This window comes from Anas acuta, chromosome 20, assembly GCF_963932015.1.
Source record: "Anas acuta chromosome 20, bAnaAcu1.1, whole genome shotgun sequence".
NCBI classification, from domain to species: Eukaryota; Metazoa; Chordata; class Aves; order Anseriformes; family Anatidae; genus Anas; species Anas acuta.
This window is the reverse complement of record NC_088998.1, coordinates 871,593-892,889: the sequence shown is the minus strand read 5'-3', so window position 1 is coordinate 892,889 and position 21,297 is coordinate 871,593. Positions and strand designations below refer to the sequence as shown.

General features: G+C 44.1%; 1 protein-coding gene across 32 annotated transcripts in view; it reads left to right on the top strand.

Annotated features, from left to right (window-relative positions):
• Positions 1-21,297, top strand: part of EXD3 (exonuclease 3'-5' domain containing 3) — a 296,432-nt gene that overhangs the window by 160,477 nt on the left and 114,658 nt on the right. The window contains exon 21 of one of the 32 annotated variants that reach the window (XM_068657239.1): positions 13,938-13,961. The exons of 30 other annotated variants lie outside the window; for them this stretch is intronic. In XM_068657239.1, the coding sequence (XP_068513340.1) occupies positions 13,938-13,946 (9 nt within the window). In that variant the 3' untranslated portion in view covers positions 13,947-13,961. Of the gene's footprint in view, positions 1-107; positions 698-13,937; positions 13,962-21,297 lie in introns of those variants that run through there. One more of the 32 variants, XM_068657241.1, reaches the window with a different exon arrangement.

The following is a 21,297-nucleotide window of genomic DNA, read 5'->3' as shown; positions in this document are numbered from 1 at the left end:
AGATTGTGTTTGGCACTGGATATCTGTGGATTGTTTTTAAGAAGAAATTTTAATTGTGTTAGCTCAAATCTCCCTCTCTTCCAATTTCACTCTTGTATTTGTTACAGTAACACGCTGAAACCTATCCCTTCAAAAACTGTAATATAAACCAAATTGAGACTTCAACATCTCTCATCTTATCAGTGTTCAGAGAGAGAAAAAGAAGAAACTGCAAAGGTGGCTAGAAAAGCAGCTCTCTACAATGAGTAAATGAGCCAACTGAGTACTTCAGTAAAGTCTGATTCTGTGCCTTTTAGTTGAACTACCAGGGTCTCCTGGCCTGGTGAAACTGGACAAATTTTGTTTGAATAGCAATGGTTCCTGGGCAAACATGGCAGAGTACAATTTTTTAGAATTCTGCTTAGAAATGATGCTGGTTGTTGAAACCTTGTCAGTACCCTATGGAGAAAATGAGAGTTGTCCAGCTGTGCAGGTTGCATATAAGATGAGAATGATTTAACAACATACAGATTGGATCAACATAGTATGGGCTGATCAGTTGATCGTACTGCAGGATAAATGTGTATGCTTAGATATAAGATTGCATTCATTCTGGTGGTTTTATTGTTCCGAGAACAGATTTCAGTTGTTATATAGTGACACGCTGGCTTTTTTTGCAATTAAAAAAAATAAATGGTAGATTCTCCGATTCCCTGAGATCCCATAAAATGTCAGTGCTTTTCCTGGCGGTTGTTGAAATACCACAAGAATAAGCACATAAAATAAAATAAAATAAAAAAGGGCTGTTGCAGAAAACTGTGATATCTGTAATAAATGCAGAAGGCTGTGCAGCATACAATCTAAAACTGACCCCTTGCCCATGATCTGGAGTCTGGAACTGTTTAACTATATGGCTTTTTAGTATGTGCTGTCTTAGTTTACAATATAAATAGGGGTAATCAATCTGGCTAGGAATATATACGAAGTGTTCTCTTACTTCCAGAAGAAATGTCTTCCCTGTAAATTGTGGTGGTAGAACAGCTGCATGTTTTATACTGCGAGGCATGGGAAGATGCTATTATTTGTCGAAGTGCTCTGTGTTCTGAATCTTATATTTACCTACATTTAAGGCTTTGGCGTTTTGGAGCTGATTTTGTTCAGCTGTCATCTACAGCCTGTGCAATGGATGGTGTTGTTCTCAGGGAGAATCCCAAGCGGTCACAGCTGTCTTCCTAGCAGACACCCAGCCCATTACAGGAGCACTCAGCACTGCAGCATGCAGCCGTTCTGCATGCAAGGGAGGGCAGTGGTCAGTACATTGAGAAGGATGATACTGTGTAACTACTGAGCATATTGACTGCCTGCATCAAAAATGGCAAATTTCTGCATTTAAAAGGGTGCTCTGGTGCCACTGTGTCCAAGAGACCTCAGTATCATAGAATCATAGAATATCCTGAGTTGGAAGGGACCCTTAAGGATCATCAAGTCCAACTCTTGACACCGCACAGGTCTACCCAAAAGTTCAGACCATGTGACTAAGTACATCATTTGCAGGTTCTTTCTAAAACATCCTCTCTGCAAACCTAGTAAAGCTTAATTGCACTTAAGTAGGATGGGGGCTCCATCCTTAAACTGCTGATCTGTTCCCTCCATGCCCCCTTTTGTGGTCTCTAACCACTTTACAGACCTCAGGGCTCGAAAACTACTCAGAGTTCTGCCACCTCGTTGCAGAAATGTGCATTGCTAATGGATGACTGAGGGTTTCGGCTGTCCCTGGAGCAAGGGAGGGCTGACAGCATGCAAGCCGGGGTCATGAAGAGCTTCTGCAGGCACTTTCAGCAGAACAACAGACCTAAGCAATACCAGCTTGTGAGCAGGGCCCTCTCCATCCTCACCTTTCTGGGGCTCAGCTGGACAGCAAGGGGCCGGCTCAGCTCTGCTCACAGCATGCTTGGAGATTCATTATCAGCTGCAATCATCCCTTGCAGATAAGCATTTTCTGTGTATCACAGGAAGCAATGTGGCATCCTGCCTGCCTCTCTCTGTCTCATGGAGCAAAGGCATGTTTTGTCTCTTGGGCTTTTTCTGTAAATGGTTGGAGTGGATATGTCAGCAAATATCATTGCAGTAACAATTAATGCGTGTAGTGCACATGGTAAAAATAGGTCCCAATTCAATGGTGTACCTGGGTTTGCTGTAAAATACATTTCCTCTGTCAGGTCCCTCAGCAGGGATGGGCAGTCTCCCTTTTGTGGATATAAAGAATGGACTGGCTTTGTAACTCTGCCAAAACACTGACTTTTTCTGTTAAAGCAATGGCAAATACCAGTTACCTCTGTTTGACTTCTCTAGCAAGTGCAAGGAGAATTTCACCCATGTGCTTCTCATCATTTCTGCCTTCAGTTGTACTGGGCTTTGACTCATTGCTCTGGATCTAAGCTCCAGAAATGGAGGCTGCTACCAGTACAGCCAGTTACAGCATGCCAAATGTGCCCACCACATGGGTCTCTCATGTGCTGCATCTTAGGGCTCTGTGATTGTCATGGAGAAGCCACCTGTGCACAGCAGCTTTAGCTAGGCTGGGTGTTGTCTTCAGTGAGGAACATTTTAGGGGGCTTGAGTGAAAATAAGATAAATTCTGTCTTTTAGTGGCACACAAAAAAGCCCCAAGAAGTCATGTTTCCTAGCTTTTAAATCTCTGACATAAACTAATTTCCTCCATCTATTAATTTTCTCCATCTATCTGAGACGCAAATACACAGATTTGAATATCTCATACAGCTTTTCTTCTTTTCAAATAACCAGAAGTCACTTCTTCAGGCAAAGGTGATACAAAATGCATGTTGGAAGTTGTTTGTAAATGCTAAGTTCAGCACATAGGTGCCTTAGACTAGTCAGAAGGTCTTCGTGGAGTTGCCAGAAGCTACTATAAGTAGGGCCAACTACCAAATTAGCTTGAGTGGAAGATCAGCTTTTGATAATATGGGGGAAGTTATCACACACCTTACGTTTAAGAAAAGATCAAAACCTGTGTCTAACTGGATGACTGCAGTTTGGGGTTCAAACATCAGACAGCTAGGTTGCTTTATATAGGGTTTGACATTTGGCACTCCCACAGTTCTGTCAGTGCATAAAAGAGGTCACTTCCCAAAGAGGTCACTTCCCAAAGAGGTCACTTCACTTCCCAGCCCTGCCTGCTGTAGCCACCCATTGTGCTCCATGCTGGTGTCTGAGCATGGGGCATGGCTAGCAGCTCGGCACTGGCAGAAGAACACAAGCTCCATTCCACTCTCATGAAGAAATTCTTTAAAATGAACATTTTTGACATATTACCTGGATGACTGACTTGGATTTTTCCATCTTGCTTCTCTGGACCATCTCAGTGAAAATCCATCAGGGCCAGGAGAAACATGGGTAGAATGCATCTGCTAACCCTGGAGTGTGGCTAACGCATCTCTACTACTTTTTTGCTCTGTGAGCCTCAGGTAACAAGGACTTTAGCTTCCTTGGGCTGAGGTTTGGTGTTGGGTCTGGCTGACTCTTGCCAGTGAAACAGCACTTGTGTCAAGCAGATAGGTTCAGGAGGGACTGGAAGTCCTTGGCTGTAAGTAATGCTGCTCTGTGCAGCACAGACAGAGTGAAGTTATGGTTTGAATCGTGATAAACTGAGGAGATAAACAGTGCAAGCTGTTAGCTTTAAATCTTTATATCACAAGTGTTTGTCTCAACAGTTTGAGGGAAAAACAGTGTGTCCAGTATTGTATGGGATAGCTGATAAATTATTCCTGTTATATAAGAACCTTGTTGTTAAAGGTTTATAACTCTGCTGCAAAATCCTTGCTGGTTTGAAGCTGTGAAGAGAGATTTTGAGGCAGAAGGGCCTGTCTATCTTCAGCAAAGCTGATCTGTGTTTTACTTGAATGTGTAACTGCTGCTTAGCTGAACTTTGAGGTTTGGCTGTTTTTTGTTTTGTTTTGATTCGTTTGAGTTTTGCCCTTGCACTGGACATGGGAAGAGTGGGCTCCTCTGGTGCCCAGGCCGGGCATGCTCAGCTGAGCTCAGGAGACATGGGTCCTGCTAGGGGCTGTGCCACATCCTGGCTTCTGACCTGACTGTTTAGCTTCTGCCTTGTCCAGGGAGGGAACCCTGCTTGAACCAAATGCAATGTGGGCCTGGTCCTAGGTGAGATTTCTAGGCTTTCCTGCAAGCAAAAATGATTGTAATTATATCCCCTGCAAAAATAAATGTGCCAGGAAAAAAAAAATCTAAGGCTCCAGCTGCAGTTTCTGCAACTGAACAGCCCTGCATTTATTATTGGATTATCTGCAAATTCAAATAGGTTGTCTCTTTCACTTCACTGAACGCTGTGATCCTAAATAAGCAAATTACATCACCTATTCTGATGTCCTGTTTAACTTGTGACCTCAGCCTGAGCTCTGCAGGATGTGAGAGATAGCTGCTTTATTTCATTGTCTGGAGATCTGATATCTTTTTTCTCTCCCCCCTTCCCTGTTCTTTCAGTTTCAAAGCTGCTCACCCCAGCCTTTTAGAAAGGTGTTAGCATGGGATTAGGAGTAGGCGGAGAGGAGGGGGGAGGAAAGGAAACCACCATTTTTTGAAATTAGGTGCAAAAGTGTTGTAACAGTTACAGCATTTTTTTTTATATATTTTTTTTTTTGTGTGTGTGGTTAAGGTAACGAATTTCATCGCTGCAAAGCTCATCATGTGCAAACTGATTTACACAGTGAGCCTGGTATGGAGCAATCCATTTAGCAGGGACAAAGAAAAAAGCATTATGATTAGATGAAAAACCCTGTGCTTGGGGCACTTTGCGAGAACCTTTGAAGCCAGCCTGGGAACTCTGGCAATATTAGTCGATAATTAGTAATATAGATCCCTCAAGCTGTCGTTTAGGTTGAAAATGTGCACGTCTCTCATGAGCCTCTGTCACACCAATCTGATCAGCAGGCTTTTTTGTTCCTTTTATGTGGGTTGCTCTGTCGGTCCAGATGATGATGAGAACTCCCAGACATCATCTTTCTCACTAACTTGTGAGCCAAACAGCTATCTCCCGGCACTGTCATGTCATGGAAGTGGGACCAGGGCAATTTTGTTTTGTGGTCACCTTTCTTGGCTTGGACAACAGTCATTTTATTCTTTTAAATGTAGCAGTTGCCCTTTCCTGCATGGACTTAAAAAAAATGGGGAAAAAAAAAAAAGGAAGAAAAAGAATTTAAAGGCTATGTATTTCATAAAAAATTTTCTGCCTTAAAAGACAGTGAGGGATTTGCCTCAGGAGTTGCTTAGTACAAAAAGCATCTGCAGCTGAAATGGGACTGAAGAAATCATCAAAGAATTTTGAAAATGCCAGTTTTTAGATCCCACATTTCAGCTCTGAGATGCCTTCCAATGATGCAATATTGTGTCCCTGTTTGCTTCCTTTCAGCCCCAAAGTCTCTTTGGAAAGGGATGTGTCACCATCTCAATGACCAATTAAGAAGGGTCATGTGCACTGGATTTTGTACACTTGGGAATGCTGAGAAAGAGAATATCGTTTGGAAACCCTCTGTGGTTTAATAAAAGGTTCATCCATAGGATGCAATTTGTCAGCGCCTACAGGTCAGGAGAACCTGTGATTAACAGCATCTGTGGTTTCCCCAGATGTGTGAGTGAGCTGCCTACTCCTCACCAGCCCGTAACCTAAAACGAAAAGTCAGCCCTGTGCCTACTCGAGACGTAGGCTGTGATTTCTTGGTTCAGAGTGTGATTGTTCAACACAAAGGGTAAGGCCCTCTTAATCTTTTTGTTTATCCTGGGCCTGGCAATTTAGATGTAATCTGCAACTTGTGCTGCTTAGATTCTGGCCAGGAAGCACAGCTGGTATTATTCTGTCTCTACAGACATTGTTGACGGAGTGAATTGACCTCAAAAGGTACTTGTCCCTGGGCCTGTTTGAATGTGAGCATTCAGTTGTGAATGTACCTAGCCCTGAAACAGCAGCGTTTCATTCAGAAAGATGTAGCTCTTTTTATGCGGAGTGACTCTACACATAGTTGTTAAATACCATCAGAGTTTGTGATAAATTGTTGTAGCAAATCATGCTTCTTTTAAGTCTTGAGTTGAGATTTTTATTTGCTAATCTCTAAGGTATTGTAGCTGGTATTGAGAGCTCTGGTGAGTGGGTGGTTACCATTACAGTCAGGGAAGCACGGGCACACGAAACAAGGTGGGTCAGGTTCCCAGCAGGAACACAGCCCATGACTCCTCACCCCACCTGCACCTGATCTTGGAGGTACAAAGGAGTCCTTCCAGGCTTCACTGTATTAATGTACCTTAAAGGGGAAAAAGAACGTACTTAGCTGCTGCTATTGATAGAAAGGGGTCATATGGAGCATACCACAGGAGACAACCCTGCCATCTGGAGTGACTTAACGACCCCTGTGTACAAAGCAGGGTGGTTGGCAGGATGTTGTCCATACCAGCACCACCACGAGATTCACAAGATGGGCACCAGCACGATACATAAGTTCACAGAACACAAGTCCTACAAAATTCCCAGCCTGTAACTTGCCTACCACTGTTATCATACATGTACAGCTCAGAGCCCTCCCAAAAAAGGGCTCGACTGGGCCTAATTCTCACCAGTGAGCCTGGACAGTAGTGCCTGGTTCCCACAGACTGTACACTTCCCTGCCAAGATTTCAGTATCTTCAGAAATTCAGTGGAGCATGAAGGTCACAGCAAGGGAAGAATGACAGCCTGAGACTTCTTTCCCCCCTTTCACCAGCTAGGAGCAGACTGTTGTCTCTCTAGCATGTTGACTGTTTTCATAGGGTTAGCGTGAAAGTTTATGTTTTACACAGACCAGTGGAAGTCAGATATGGGAATGCAGCAGATCAGCTGTGTTTCTTCAAGGAAGACGGTCTCGTGTTGCAGACTTGCTTTCTCAGTGTTTGCAAAGGCTTGATTTCCAGTGAAATTTCTTTTACAGATCTTTGTCTTTAGGCTCTAGGGTCTTTTTGTGGATGTATGTGAGAGACTGTACCTAATGTTATTGGGCTGTGTGTCCTTTCTCTGTTTTTTTGTGTGTGTGTGTGTTTGTGTTTGTGTGTGTTTTTTTGTTTGGGAGTGGGTGATTTTTTTTTTTTTTTTTTTGCTTGCTTGCTTGCTTGCCAAGCTGCAGGCGAATATTAAACTTCAGAGAACTGTTAATTTTTCATGGTGTTATGTACCACACTGCTCAAAATGATGATGCCAAATTAGCCATTAGAGGTCAAACCTTGGCTGACAGCAAATGTTTTCTTTTGAGGAAATCATCCTTATTCCTGGGAACCAGCTTTGTTCTTCTGTGCTAAACACAAGAAAGGTATGAATGTGTATTTTTTCCTGGAGGGTAACGCTAGCTGGAAAAATGCTGGGTTTAGCCAGTAGAAACAGAACAAGCAAACAGCGTTTGGCAGTGAAAACAGCACTTGTATTTAGACTAGCATAGAAAAGAAGACACAATGTAGTACAGAGTAAACGTCCTTTTATACAGTTCTGTACAAGGCTTTTTCTTCCTCTCATGGGTTTGGACAGATTGGGAAGTGCATTGGTCAGCAGTGATGCTGGTACACTGGGAGAAAGTAATGAAAGGTCAGTGGGTGACAGTGATGGAGTGACTGTAAGGAAAATGAAGAACTCTCTGGAGAAGGCAGTGACACAGCTATAACTCCCATGTGTCCGAAAGAAACTGTCCCCATGTTTTCTCTCAAATGTCATGAGAAAACAAGAGATTTGTAGCCAATTTAAGTTCTGTTGGTTTCCAGTCCCCCGTGCCTCCTGAGGTCAGAGTTCAGTGTATTGACTGTGTCAAGAAGTCAAAATTCCCATGTTTTATACTCTGTAGAGTTTCTCCTCCTTTTTGACATGGGTGCCCTTATCATGTTCATTGTTTGTATGTCGTAGTAAGGATTGGATGTCCAGTTCTTGGTGTGTGAATGGCTGTATATTTTTATTGGTGGGTTCTCAGGATAATAATCCTATACATAGACTCGCAATACATTTAATGGATCTCATTATTTGAGATATCTCATACCTTAAAAGTAAGATAATGTCAAAGTTCTTCTTTTCACAGTGGGGTAGCTGCCTTCATCAGTAGTTCAGTTGAAGTGAGTTGACTTGAACTCATCCAGAAGGTCTCCAGGGCTTCACAGAATAAGGTGATTGAATAGTAGTGGATAGGAACCCTTCTTCTAAATAGTTTGATGTGGACCATTTTAATATCACACCTATGTTTTCCCTATTCCTGTTTTGATAATCTTGCACAAAACTCTTATCCTGTTGTTGCAAACACAATTAAAAACCTGCTGTGCCCATAATGATGAATGAACAATTTTGCAGTCATCCAAGATTTGCAGTGTTTGTCTGGGCAGCTGCTAACACCAGCAGCAGACCTTTTTTCTTTCAAAAGAATGTGTGATCTCTAGGCATTTTTGAAGCTTTCATTTGATTTAGCATTATATACTGAGGTACACATACTTGACTTCATTGTAGAATTTGCCAGATCTGTAATTACTTTATCTGAAAGACCTTTAGGCAATAAACTGTGTAACTTCCTATTGGCATGAATTAAACCATATCTGTTATTTGTAGCATTAATTATATGACGAGACACCTCACAGCAAAGAGAACCATACGTCTGTGGACCCCTGTGGGATACAGTTCATGATTTCCTGTTTTATCTACTGCTGTGTAAGCTTTTTCAGCTAGAAGCTGCTAATTCTGAAGGTGGAAAGGAGCATATGTAGGGTTTGGGCTTTTAAAGACCTTGTCTGCAAAAGCTACACAGGGCTAAATGACTTACTTGACATAATAAAAGACCGCTTTGTATTTGGATAAACACAAAGAATTATATGCTGTTTCAGAAACAGGTACGGCAGTATCCTGCTGAAACCTGAAAAGAGAAATAGAAACCTTTTAAATGAGTTTCTCGATTCTTACATTGCACCAGTCTTGAAGAAGGTTGTATTGATGAAATACAACTATGTTGTATGCCATGAGCCAAAACAGGATTTTGCTGAAATGGCATGGATGCTGTCTTTAATTGAAATCATTTATAAGAGGGTCAGGATAAATTTCTCTCTCTCTTCCCGTAGGAAAGCAATAGAAATTGGTAGCACCACGGGTTTTATAGTGAACTTATCTGAAAGCATGCTGGTCTAGAAAAAAGTTTGACCAGCACAAACTTGTTTTTTCCAGAGGGCACCCCAGTTCTCTCTGATTTCTCGGCTATGTGAGTGGTAGCTCAGAGGGAGAATGACAACTTAGGAGTTTTGGCAAAGGTAGAAAACATAATGTTTAGGGCACACTCCTTGTAAGTGATTATTTTTTCTCTGGATAATTGAATTTAGATGATTTAGCTGTCTTAGTTTGAGATATGCAATCTGAGTTGACCATACTTTTGAGCTGAAGGAAGACACAGGTGAAAACCTGCTTTACATTCATCCTCAGGATCATCTCTGTTCCAGCCTCCTGCTCCTTGGCTTTCCTCTTTGTGGGTCCAGGGGGACCTTCTCCTACTAAGGCCTTTTAGTGACGTAGGAGAATGTCATATGTCTACCGTGAGCACAATCAGGATTATTTTCCTAATTCCCACTGTAATGACTGTGGTGACAATCAAGTGAGTCTAGCCTGAGGCTGTCTCACTGCCCGGAGGGTGGCCCAGCAAGCACCTCTTGGCCTCTGCACACTTGTCCTTCATGTTTGCAACTTGGGAAGGGAGCATGTGGGCAGCCAAGTGCTGAGAATGGTCCAGCTGAAATGGGTCAGAGAACATATTTGCAGCTGGATCAGGCACAAAGGACCACAGGAACAAGTTAGGCTCTGGTGTACTGCTCAGATGAATTCATCCATCTCTGGCAGACAATTCCTACTGCCATGCCCTGCTAATAGCCTGGAGTATGGCAGTGAAGAGGCACAGGCAGACCACTAATCTCTGCAGCTATTAGATTTTTAATTTAACTGTCTAAATTCATAGACTTTAAAGAAGGGGGGATAATGGAGCTGGGTCATGCAGGAGGAAATGAGACGGTGGTTGGAAAGGAGGAAGTTGGTGACACGGGAGTCAGATGAGGAACACAGTTCCCTACAAACAGGGTCATGTGAATGCCTGCTTGGTGACAGTATGGAGTGATCGATGTGCAAGGATAATAGGCCACTGGGGAGTCAGCCTGAAAGCTAAAGCCTCTCAAAATGTGTGGGACAATGTGGAAAAGAAAGTTAAAAAGACAACAAGTAAAGTCAAACTGCTTCTTGCACACCAGCCTAACTCACAGCTTTGGTTAGCTTGCTTCCCTTGGCTTACTTTGCACAGTCCAACTTCTGAATATACAAATGAGTTGGGCACTAAAAAGTTGTTCATGCTTCCCTCTGAACAGACTCTGGCCAGTGCTGTGGGATTGAGCCTTCTCTCCCTGGAGTGAAGCCATCCCTCGAGGGGACCAGCCCTTCCTTGCCCCGGCAAGTCTTAGCTCTGGCTGCCTTCTGCAGTGGGGCCATTTCTCCCTGGAGCTGGGCCTTCCCTGGATCAGCGGCATTTAGTGGCATTTACTGGAGGGCTCAGATTACCCCAGTGAAAATAATCGGTTATGCAAAGTTACGCTGTTTAGATTGGGTTTCTTCTGTGTGGTCAGTGAGGTGTGAAAGTCAATCTGCTCTGCAAACCCTGAGGGCACTTTCTCTGTGCTGACTGGATATGATCCCTTTGGGGTTTAGCTGTCGGGGGGGAAAAGCTGGCCCCGAGTTCAGTTCAAAGGATGCAGAGCACAGGTGGTTGCAGTGGGACTGAGCTCAAGAGCCACACAGCCTGCTAAACCCAGATGGGGCCGAGCTAGCCTGGCTTGACAAAGTGAGATGGTCAGCCAAGAGCAGGGTGTGAGGTCTGGGCCCTGCTGGGTTTGTGCGCCTTCAGTTGCCTCAGCTGGGTGCAGGCCAGTGGGGCAGAGCCTAGCTGCAGACCAGGCATGGCTGTTTGTGGTTGCATGGATGCAATTTTCTTCACAGGCCATCGCAGCCCATGCAGTAAGCAACGGTGTCATTAGCAAGAAGGCCTTCCTGCACGATGAATGTTTCATGGCATTCATCTTATACATCATTCATGATTATCTTCCTTTTCTCCCTGGTACAAACACAGACTTGGAGTTTCAGTGCAAGATCAAGAGCAGAAAAGTTCCTGTGGACAAACACTCCCTCCTGCTGCTTCCCACTTGCCGGCCTTGGGTCTCAGTGTCATTGCTGCCCAGGGGGACATGGGCTTGCCTTGCGATTGAGCTGATGGGAGGCAGCAGGTGACCAGGCGACCAGGCAGAAGCCCTGAGCTACTGTACTGGTATGACACTGGAGCCTCTGCCTGTAAGGTCTCACTAGTGGCATGTGGTAGCCATCCTAAGAGGCTTGCCAGCCCCTTGGTAATGTCTGGAAGCACATAAAGAGTCCAGTAATAAGTGTGAGGGATGGTCCAGGGACTACTGTCTTTGCCAGGTAATGCAAACATTATATAATGGAAGCAATACTGAATGGTAGCACATGCATACATGTATTTAAATCAGCATCAATTTATGCTGCTGATCATCTGCGACTTACCACAGTATCATTCATATTCAGCTTTAGTGCCAAAAACAATACTCAGCTGCTTTCTTGTTTCTTAATGAAAAATACCTCTTTAGGGTTTCTTTGAAGTCTCCACCCCTGAAAATCCCCACTATATTGTCATCATTGTTACTGTTAACAGCCCCTGCCAGTATCAGGAGCCTTTCCTGACAGATATCTCTGCAGGGGCTTTGTCAAACGCTGCAATTCAGCCCTATACTATAGACAGTTTTAAATGGCTAATGACAGGCCTCCCAGGGGATTTCTGCCAAACTCTCAAAGACCTCCCAGGTTTAAAAGTGGCAGGGTGTCCTTTTCCTGGGGCCAGTTACAGGAGGAATGCACACAGTCAGATTCTCCTACCTAAGCTGCATCAGCCTAGTTATTTTTGCAGTTGCAAAGACTCATCCATGCGTATATAGCCGGTTGCTTAGCAGAGGAGAGATAGCTGTGTCGGTAGAAGATATAGAATAAAAAAGCGAAACTTCCAGAAGAAAAAGATTAGGTGGAAGATATCCCACTGGTTTGAAATATTACTGCATTTAAACTTTGAAAATATTTTTGTTTGACAGTAGCAGAAAAATATGAAAGGCTTCAAAAAATTAAGCCAGGTTCTGTATCAGAGGGAGCACAAAACTCATTTTTCCCCAGTGTGTAAGGGTGTTACAGATATTTATGGGATAAAAATAGGAATGTGAATGATGTTGAAATAAGCTGGGCTTCTATATGCTATTTTCAGAAGAGAGGCAGAAAAACACTTGGTCATTGAGAGTCTGTTGGAAATGGGTCCCAGGCTCTTCTGCCCATGATTTCAGGAGAGTTTCGGATCAGTATAGGCTGGCACAGCAGCCAGACAAGCCATGTGTCTCCTGCCACCTCTCCCCTGCTCCGGTGCCCCTCTGAGTACCCCTTGCCCCATCACAAGTGCTTGTTTAACTGCAGGGTCTCTGGATCAGAAAGCTGATCCCAGCTGATCAGGCCTGTCACAACCAGCTGGTTGATTTTAACCCAGCTCTGTTCCCCAGTCTGGTTGGCGGCACAGCTGCCCATATGTGCATGTGGGGCCGGCAGGAGGACTCTGCCTCCGCTGTGTCAGCACAGGCTTACGCTGGCCAAAGCTCTTGTGAGCCTACAGCTGAAGGAACTAGAGCCAGCATTTCGACAGCTCTTGTCTGTACAGTCCCAGCATTAAGAGAATTTAGATTATGCTGTGGAGCAGATAGAAGGCTCACCAGGGAGCACAGTCACCTATGTAGATATTGAGGCTTGGCCAAGGAGATGAAGCCTTCAGCCTGTCTCAGCCCTACCCTGTTAATAACCATTAATTTAAGACCCTACTGGCAGTTCAAAATCTGTTTAGGTTCAAATTTGATGTTGATCTTCAGATTTATGAAAGAAGTAATCAGGTGGATGCTCATTCCCATGTAGGCAGAAACTATTCTATTTTGAACAGCTTGTAAGTGATGTTCACCTCACCACATTTTTGCATTGTGGCTAAATACAGTTCACAGTTTCTGAGTGTATTTCTCAATTTATTCATAGTGAAAAGGGCTCTTCTCAGAGATTAGCAAACGAATTCTCCAGAGAATTTTTAAGAATTGGTTCTTCACTTGCACTTGTGCTACCAAATGCAACTAAATCTTTTCACTTTATAAAGGAGTCAAAATAAATGCTTTTTCTTCTGTATTAAAATAATTTCAGCCTTTTTACCAGAGGGAAAACTACCATCTCTTAAAGTGATTCTGCGCCTTTAACTGAGCTACTGTTACACAGAATGGTTGAAGCTTCATTTAGCCTGAATGAAAAACCTGATGCATGTTGCTGAAGAGAGGAAACTGGTAGTGGATGATTTACTTGGAATGCCCTACAGCAAGGAGGTTATAAATGAAGCGGGGGAACACCGAGAGCACTAAGATCTGAACCAGAGGAAATGCATGAAGCCTTGAAGTGACCTTATGTAAATTCCTAATGATGAGACTTAATTGAACTCATTTTTTCAGGAGTTGAAAAGATCAAAATAACAATAGCCTTGAAATGCAAAGGCCTTTAGAAAACACATATGATCATATTGTTACACAGAGCTGAAAACTGCTTAGGTTTGTGTGACCAGCTAGCCCAGCATCTGGGTGTTGCACCCACTGTTGCTCTGGGAGCTGTGGTGCCTGGGGGCCTGGTGCCAGCCTTGGCCCCAACCAGCACAGCGAGGCTGCTCAAGGTGCACGAGCAATGCCCAGAGGCTATGTCCCGTCTCCCATCCCTGTGCCAAAGTTGCCTCTACTTAAATGCCTATTTTAAACTGAAAACTAATGTGTTTCTGCACTGACTCCCAGGAAGCCTGACATGCCCTTGGATGCCGGCAGCGTGCAGAGCCGTGTGCAGCTGGAGACCCCTCTGTGAAATGGGCTGGTGGCCTCAGCCCAGCTCCTCGAGGCGAGTGTCCCACTGCACACATATGGAAATCCCAGTGAGGAGAAACAGAGCAGCTCTGGAGGGGTCATCAGGCTATGCCCTTCTTGATGAGGTTGGTTCCTGACATGAAATAATGTGGGCATGTGTTCAGTGTGACAACGTCGGAAACTAATACAGAGACTGTCAAGACCAAATTCCTGTGCTGTTTCTAGAGCTCGGGATTTTTCCCTCTCTACTTGCATTAGCTCTAGGATTCATTCATATTAATGGATTTATGATAACAAGATGAAGTATTGATCAAGGAAAAAGGAGCAAGTGATCAATTCTGTGAAAAAATACTTCTCTCTGATTCCAGTTCCTGAACTCTTCACTTCTCTGAGCTGGCATTTTCTGAAGGCTTGTGCAGTTAGGTACCCAAATCCACTGAATGTCTGTGAAACACCAGCTGCCAAAGTCTCCTGAGTTTCATTCAAAATACCAGATTAATTGATTTATTTAGATTCATAAACAGCAGTGGAGAGAGGGAAGCTCTGACCCAGTGAGAAACTGCGGATATGGCTGTGAACAGCAGGCTAATGAAGATGAAAAACCTCCCCTGTCCAGAGTAATCCAAACACAGCCTTACATATTAGTCTGTTGGCCCAAGTGCAGCTGTTTGTCTTTTCAGTAATCTGAAGCCAGAGCAGTACCCTGAGAAGCAAAGGGGACAGTGACTGTTTGTACATAGTGGAGGTCAGCAGTGCTGCTGCCTGAAATGCACGGCTTCATGCTGCGGAGGTGACTTGGGTGGCACCGTGGTGCCACCACGGCTCTAGGGCTATGCTCCCATGGGCAAAGACCGGCTTCCCAGCTCTGCCAAACTCAAGGAGAGTGAGAAACCCAGCGTCTTCCCTTCAGAGGGAAGCTGGAAAATCTTCCCTGTATTTAAAGTTCCCATGGCTGCAGTTTGAATTTGGCACACAGTTGGCCATGGGGTTATCTGAGGTCATGTACTCAAATAGTTGTAGATAAAACAAGGGCCTGTTTGGATTGGAAATCTCCAGAGGGCTTTTCCTTTGCGCGAGGGTAATGATATTGCAAGAGGACATGAGCCAAAATAAAGATTCGGCTCTGTATGCAGTAGCTCAGTAAAATAAAATGAGCAATGGAAAAAAAAAAAGAAGTAGGGAAAAAAAAAAAAAAAAAAAAAAAAAGATGACTATTTTCATTATGTTATTTTCTGAACTTGCTGTGAGATGGAGGAATTACAGCCAAGGAAAGGGAGTCCTGCAGTGCGGTGCCTTCCAGGACTCAGCTCACAGTGCTGCTCTTCCAGGAAACTCACCATAGTAGCAGAAAGCCCTCACTTTTGGGCTGTGCTCACCTGCTGGCAGGCTCGCCCCCTGTGCGCCCCGCGCTGGGGCAGGCTCCCATGCCACAGGGGTTGCTGCATGGCCACTGCCCCTGCTCCTGGGGCAGTGCCAGTGGCAGCCAGCCCTGTAGCGCCTCTGCTGCAAAGGTTTGTTTCCAAAAATCCCTACCAGTTGGGACAGTTATAAAGAGGGAGAAGTTAATGTTTTTTGGAAGTTAAAGAAGGAATCAGATCCTGTCAGACTCTTTCACAGGCCCTTGGGCTTTTATGGGAAACTATTTACTCACCACTTAATGGAAGACTGCAGAGCAGAGCACATTTGGACAAGAAATGTGATTCGCTACTTTTCCAAGTTGCCGTTAGAGAAAAGCCTATGCTTGTAACAACAGCTCTCTTATTGCTTGCTTGCTGCCTGGTACAATGATCTTTATGACTTCGCAGCCTGTTGTTATGAAAATAATTGAAATTCAAAAGCAAAATGACAAAGTTGAGAAGAAAATTAGGCCTTCGGGGGCTTTCTGTCTTCCTGTGGTGCATTCAGATGCAATGCTGATAGATGCTGCTATAAAAGCATCTCTCAACAGGTAATGAAAAAGTAAGGATGAGACAAGAAAGAGGAGCAAAAGCGAAAGATGTTCTCTGCCCTTCACCACATGCTGCATGCTGGGGCTCCAGGCACCTGGTGTAACCAAAATGGTAACTGACTTTCCTCTTGGTGCTGTGATGTCCTTCCCGTGGGCCTGACTGAAGCACGTTCAGGCTACAGTGGGATAGGCAGCGTCAGCTTTGCTGTCCTCGAGATGCCCGCTCTGTTGGCAGCCAGGACAGCTGTGTGTCAGGGAGGAGCACTACTGCCTCCCTGCCTTCATCGCCGGCGCTGCCAGGTGGCCCCACTGCCTGTGCTTGAAATCATCAATCTATTCGGTGTGGTTAGGCAAGTTGTGCCGAGCTGCTGGGTTTTGGATATGCATTTTGGATGGCATTGTGATGGGTGGCACGTAGGCAGTGCCACGTCCAGGCTCTCCAGGTGGGGAGATGCTGTCTGAAAAGAGACAATATCCCACACCACACAGGGTCATACAGGCATTGTGCAGACCTGCTGCACGTCCCTCAGGGCTTTCACTGAGAACTGGGAATGAAACTTTGTTTGAATGCAAACTTAATTTCAGCATAAAAAATATCTGAAGATGGCTTGCAGCTTTCTTACACTTGTTTTTTCTGTTGTTTTTAAGATTGCTTGCTGAGGAGCTCGAAGTATGGATGCTTTGTTGGTGGCTGTGAACATGAGGAACCCAACTCCTACCTAGTTTAATGTGATTGGTGTATCTATTTCCTCTGGGCTGCCAACAAGAATTCAGCCTCAGCTGACAAATCTTTACCTACGTGTTCATTAGAGTTCACTCAAAATGTTCATTGGAGACTTTGGGAGTTTGAAAGGTTGAATTCATCATTTGATTTATTTCTCCAGTTTGGATGGGAACAACTGATAAATTTACATTTCTGGTGTGGATTCTGAAGTTTACATCTTCACAATTTAGTTTCTACTAGTATATGCTTAAAATGTATATTCACATTCTTTCGTTTGTTAGTAGGGAAGGAGTCATAAAAAGGTCACGTATTCATCAGGATTCATTTTTAGAAAGAGAACAAGCCTGTATGCTTGTCTCCTTGGAGCATTGGCCCTGCTTTTCTCCTTATAGGGAGTATCTTAATAATGGTAACACTGTAGTTTTTCAGCTTATGGAGACATACAGCAATGTTCCCAAAAAGACGTAGCTGCAGTCAGTGCTACCAAGTGTGTTTCTCTTTATGCATCCTGTGTTTTTACATGGTGCACATAACTACAGGCTTTCCGTATCTTGTAGACATGGTATTTCTTAATATGCTTATGGCATGCTTTTAGTACTTAACTCCCATGACAAACTACTAAACAAATACTTTAGGTATATAGTATTCCATAAAAAAGCACTTCTGACCTGTTAGGTTTCTTTCAGAGCACGTGTGGATGTACTGGGAAAAACCAGAAAGTCCTCACTGACTGAAGAATGGGAGGACTGGGTGCCTGAATGGATTACTGTGATGGCATACAGAACTATGTAAAAATTACGTTTTCCTTATAGAAGGGCTGAGTGCGAACCTCATTTGGGTGCTTGTTAAAGTCAAGCGATTCATTACCAGCAGTCCTGCTGCTGCCCAGTGCGTTGTGTGGTTGGTCTGAGTCACAGCTGGCAGGATCGCTTATCCCTGAGCCAGGCAAGAGGGGACAGAGGTTGGCTGATGTGGTATTAGAGGCAGGCAGTACCCTTCCATCAGAAAGCCAGCCAGGACAAGTTTGATTTTTTTCTTTCTTTGTAGGAATATGAACTGGCTCCCTAATTTTGTGTTGCTTGTACTGTGTCACATGCCTGCACTACCTTTGATCCCGTACCAGAAGCTTTAATGCTGGATTTACTGTATTGTCACACTGCAGCCTGTGTATCTCTCTAACCTCTCTTGGGCAATAGTCCATTTTAAAAAACCACACCTGAGTTTAGCAGGATTATTATTCTGGTTCAAAAGAAACTGAGGACTTGACAGATGTAAATGCCAAAGTTTGAAATGCATTTAGCAAAGCTGGGAGGATGAGGGAGAAATTTGTCACCTGAAGGTTCTGTGTGATTTACCATCTGGCAATTTTATAATGGTGACATTTTGCATTTTTTCCCCAGTGGTACAGCAAAAATTAATGAGAAATGCTTGGAAAGCGCAACTGTTTTATGGTTATCGTAGCATGAATGCAAGAGGAGGCTTGTCATCATGGCAGCCTTGGAACAAATTTGCTGAGACATTCAACTGCCTTTAAATCTCCTCTAGAGAACTTCTGCATTTCTCGTTGTGGGTCACTTGTGCTAATTTGGCATCTCTTTTAGAGCAATTTACATTTTTCTTTCAACAGAAACACTTACCCTCTCTAATAATGAGAACGCTCCTGTGCTTGGTTTTGGGGGTGGTGGTGAAAGTAGTTCAAATCTGAAAAGAGGCAGCTGTTCTCCTTGGCTCTCCAGCGTGTTTCAGGCATTTGTTGAGCCTACAGAGGAAACACATTCTTAAAGTCTGTGTCGGGAAACCAGCTTCTAAGGCAGAAAAGTCGTGTGAATTTTCAATGTTCCTGTACGACCTATAATTTGTTACAGCACTGTGGGTGCTACAGTCCGTTTGTGGTGTATGTTAGTAAGAACCTCATGGGATTTGTGCTGCAACACATTTAGCAGATTTCATTCGAATGTTACCAAGCTGAATCAGAAGTTTCTGCATGAGAAGTTGGGACATGTGGATGTTAGTATGTAGAGATGTACTCCTGACATGAGCACAGGCCCATGGCTTTGAGCAGGCACCAGCCAAGAAACTGGAGCTTTTTCCAATGCAAGTGAGACTGTGCCTAAAATATTTGAACACAAAATGCACAAAGCAAGGCTCATATCCTGCCCCATCCTGTGCACTCGATGTTGGAAGAACAGTGAGACGCTTGTCCCTGAACTGCCCAATGTTGATGGGCTTAAAGGCTCCAGAGAGGTAATTTTTTGGTGAGATCAGAAGGATGTTTTATTTGTTTCAGAATATGAAGGTGCCAACGTCTTTTAGAAGAGGACAGTGGTACATGAGTGAGATGGTAATGTCCATGAGAGCTCTTGCACAAGCAAAATGCAAAGCAGGGCCCGGAGCAGAAGTCCCTGAAGAACAAAGCATTGGTGACTCAGTCTCCCACTGAAGAGTCGCAGAGAGGACATGGCCCTCAGGGTAGATGAACAGGAAGAGAAACAAGCGGTTCCTATTAGAAAAGGAAACAGTGGGACTGAACCTGGACCCAGCTTCTTGAATAGGCTTTGCAGATTCCCTCTTCTGTGCCAGCAAGCCTTGATTTCTGGTTTAAAGTAAAAAGCACAATTCACATAAGACCCTCAAGCCTAGCTAGCAAATGTCCAAAACATGAAAGTGAAAAACAGCCACTTCCCAGGAGCAGAAGACCTCTGAAAGGGGGATTATTTGTTGCTTGTACAAGTGACAACGATTAAAGGTTTCTCAGCAGGTTTGCTCCCTCGTTAAGAGATTTGAGCCTCTGCTTTGAAGTTCTATCTCCAGCTGGAAACTCACACAAACCTTTGGTCCAAGAGCCCTTTTTTTCCCTGAAATATTTGATATCAATCCTTTGGTGCAAATCTACAATCTTTCCCCTTTCTTCTCTGCAAATACAGAAACTTTTAACTCCCCTTCATACCAAGTATGTATCATTTGGAAACATAGAGCATAATAATGGTGTCAGAAATCCTTTGTCTTTTTGCAACTAGGGAATATTTTAAATAAAACATTGAACCACAGCCCTCACATTTAGTCCTTCAGAGGCTTGGAAGCTCTAGCTCAGGGTGCCAATACAGATGTGAAGGTAAAGCTCTGCTGTGTGCACATGTTGAGGTCAAAGCATTGTGGGACTGCTCTGCACACACTCACTTTGGTTCTCTTTTCTCTGCGGCAATACTGGATAAGTGTGTAAAGAGGAAAGATGATGTACTCGGAGCAGCCATACATATGCATCTGTTCCTTCTTCTCTTGAAAATGCATTCCCAAGAAACCCAGGAGAAATGAGTAGCTTCAAGGTCTGCACTGCTCCCATGCTGCAGTCAGTGCAGGAGTGACCTTCTGGTGGTGGCCATTGGCCATGCAGTCCAGTGTGCACCTGGAGTCTGGATTTCGCTCCTCAGAGTTGGAAGATGTTAATGGTGTTCATGTGTGGCCCTTGGAACAAAATGTGCTCTCATTGCTGCCGCTGCAGTACCCCAGCCAGGCCCAGCAGGCTGGGATGGATGCTGAATGGATGCATCATACTTGCAGGGACGCTTGGTAGAGGCTTCAGAAAGCATTTCCATGGAAGAAAGTCCTGTCCCGTCATCTCTCCCCCCACCCCCAATCACAAGCATCTTTGTATAGCCCTTCCCTGTCGCTGTTTTCCCATGGCAAGAAGTGCCTAGTTCAGAAAGCATCAGACCCAAGTCCTTTGATCTTTTCTTTCTCAAGAGAAAAAAGATGAAAAAGAGACAAGAAGTTAAGGATTTGTGAGGGGGAACGGAACATGAATAGCAAATTCTGCTGCGGAGGTCACCTCCCCCCGGCTTTCTTCCTGTGTGATCAGAAGGATGGCGCGGGGTGGGAAGGGTGCTGAGTGGGTCTATTGGGGAATCCAGGGAGGAGGGGAGTGAATTGGGGGCAGAGGAATGGGGGTGGAGTGGTGAGCCCTTCAAAAGGAACAATGCCTGCAAGCTTCTGCATTGTTAGGCGGCCTTTTACAGAGAGTGCCATGAATACAGGTTATAAATTCTTTGGCCATTGAGAGAGCTCTCCAAACCTGACTCCATCCTGCACTAAACCAGGCCTGAGCCCTATCAGTTGCATAGCAATGAATTCATTTACATCTGGATAGTTAATCTCTAATTCACTTGACAGTTTATCTCACCCTTGGAAGAGCAAGCAGTGCCTGTTCTATTGTGTTGAAGCTAGTCTATGATCATCAGCTAGGCTAGCACCTCTTCTTTGTGCACAGCAAAGATAAGAAGGGTGGGTGTTGATATCTAGATTATGAAGCACACGGTTATTACCCCAAGCCGCATTATTCTGCTTTGCTTTCACTTGACATCTTCCCCATTTTCACCCTTTGCCTCTTCAGTGTGGAAATGCCATCTGATCATATCCTTCCCAGAGTTACTGATGCAGGATGCTACAAGTGAAGTGCTGCTTTTCTAATACAGATGGCATAGATGGATCATTTGCACAAGCCAGAACTAGTTTGTTCTCACTTACTGAAGTCTCCTCATTTTGACTTGTTGTTTGTTTGTTTGTTGTTGTTTTGTGTTTGTTTTTTTTTAATCTCTGGATATTTTGCTCAGCTCCCTCTGGGAGGA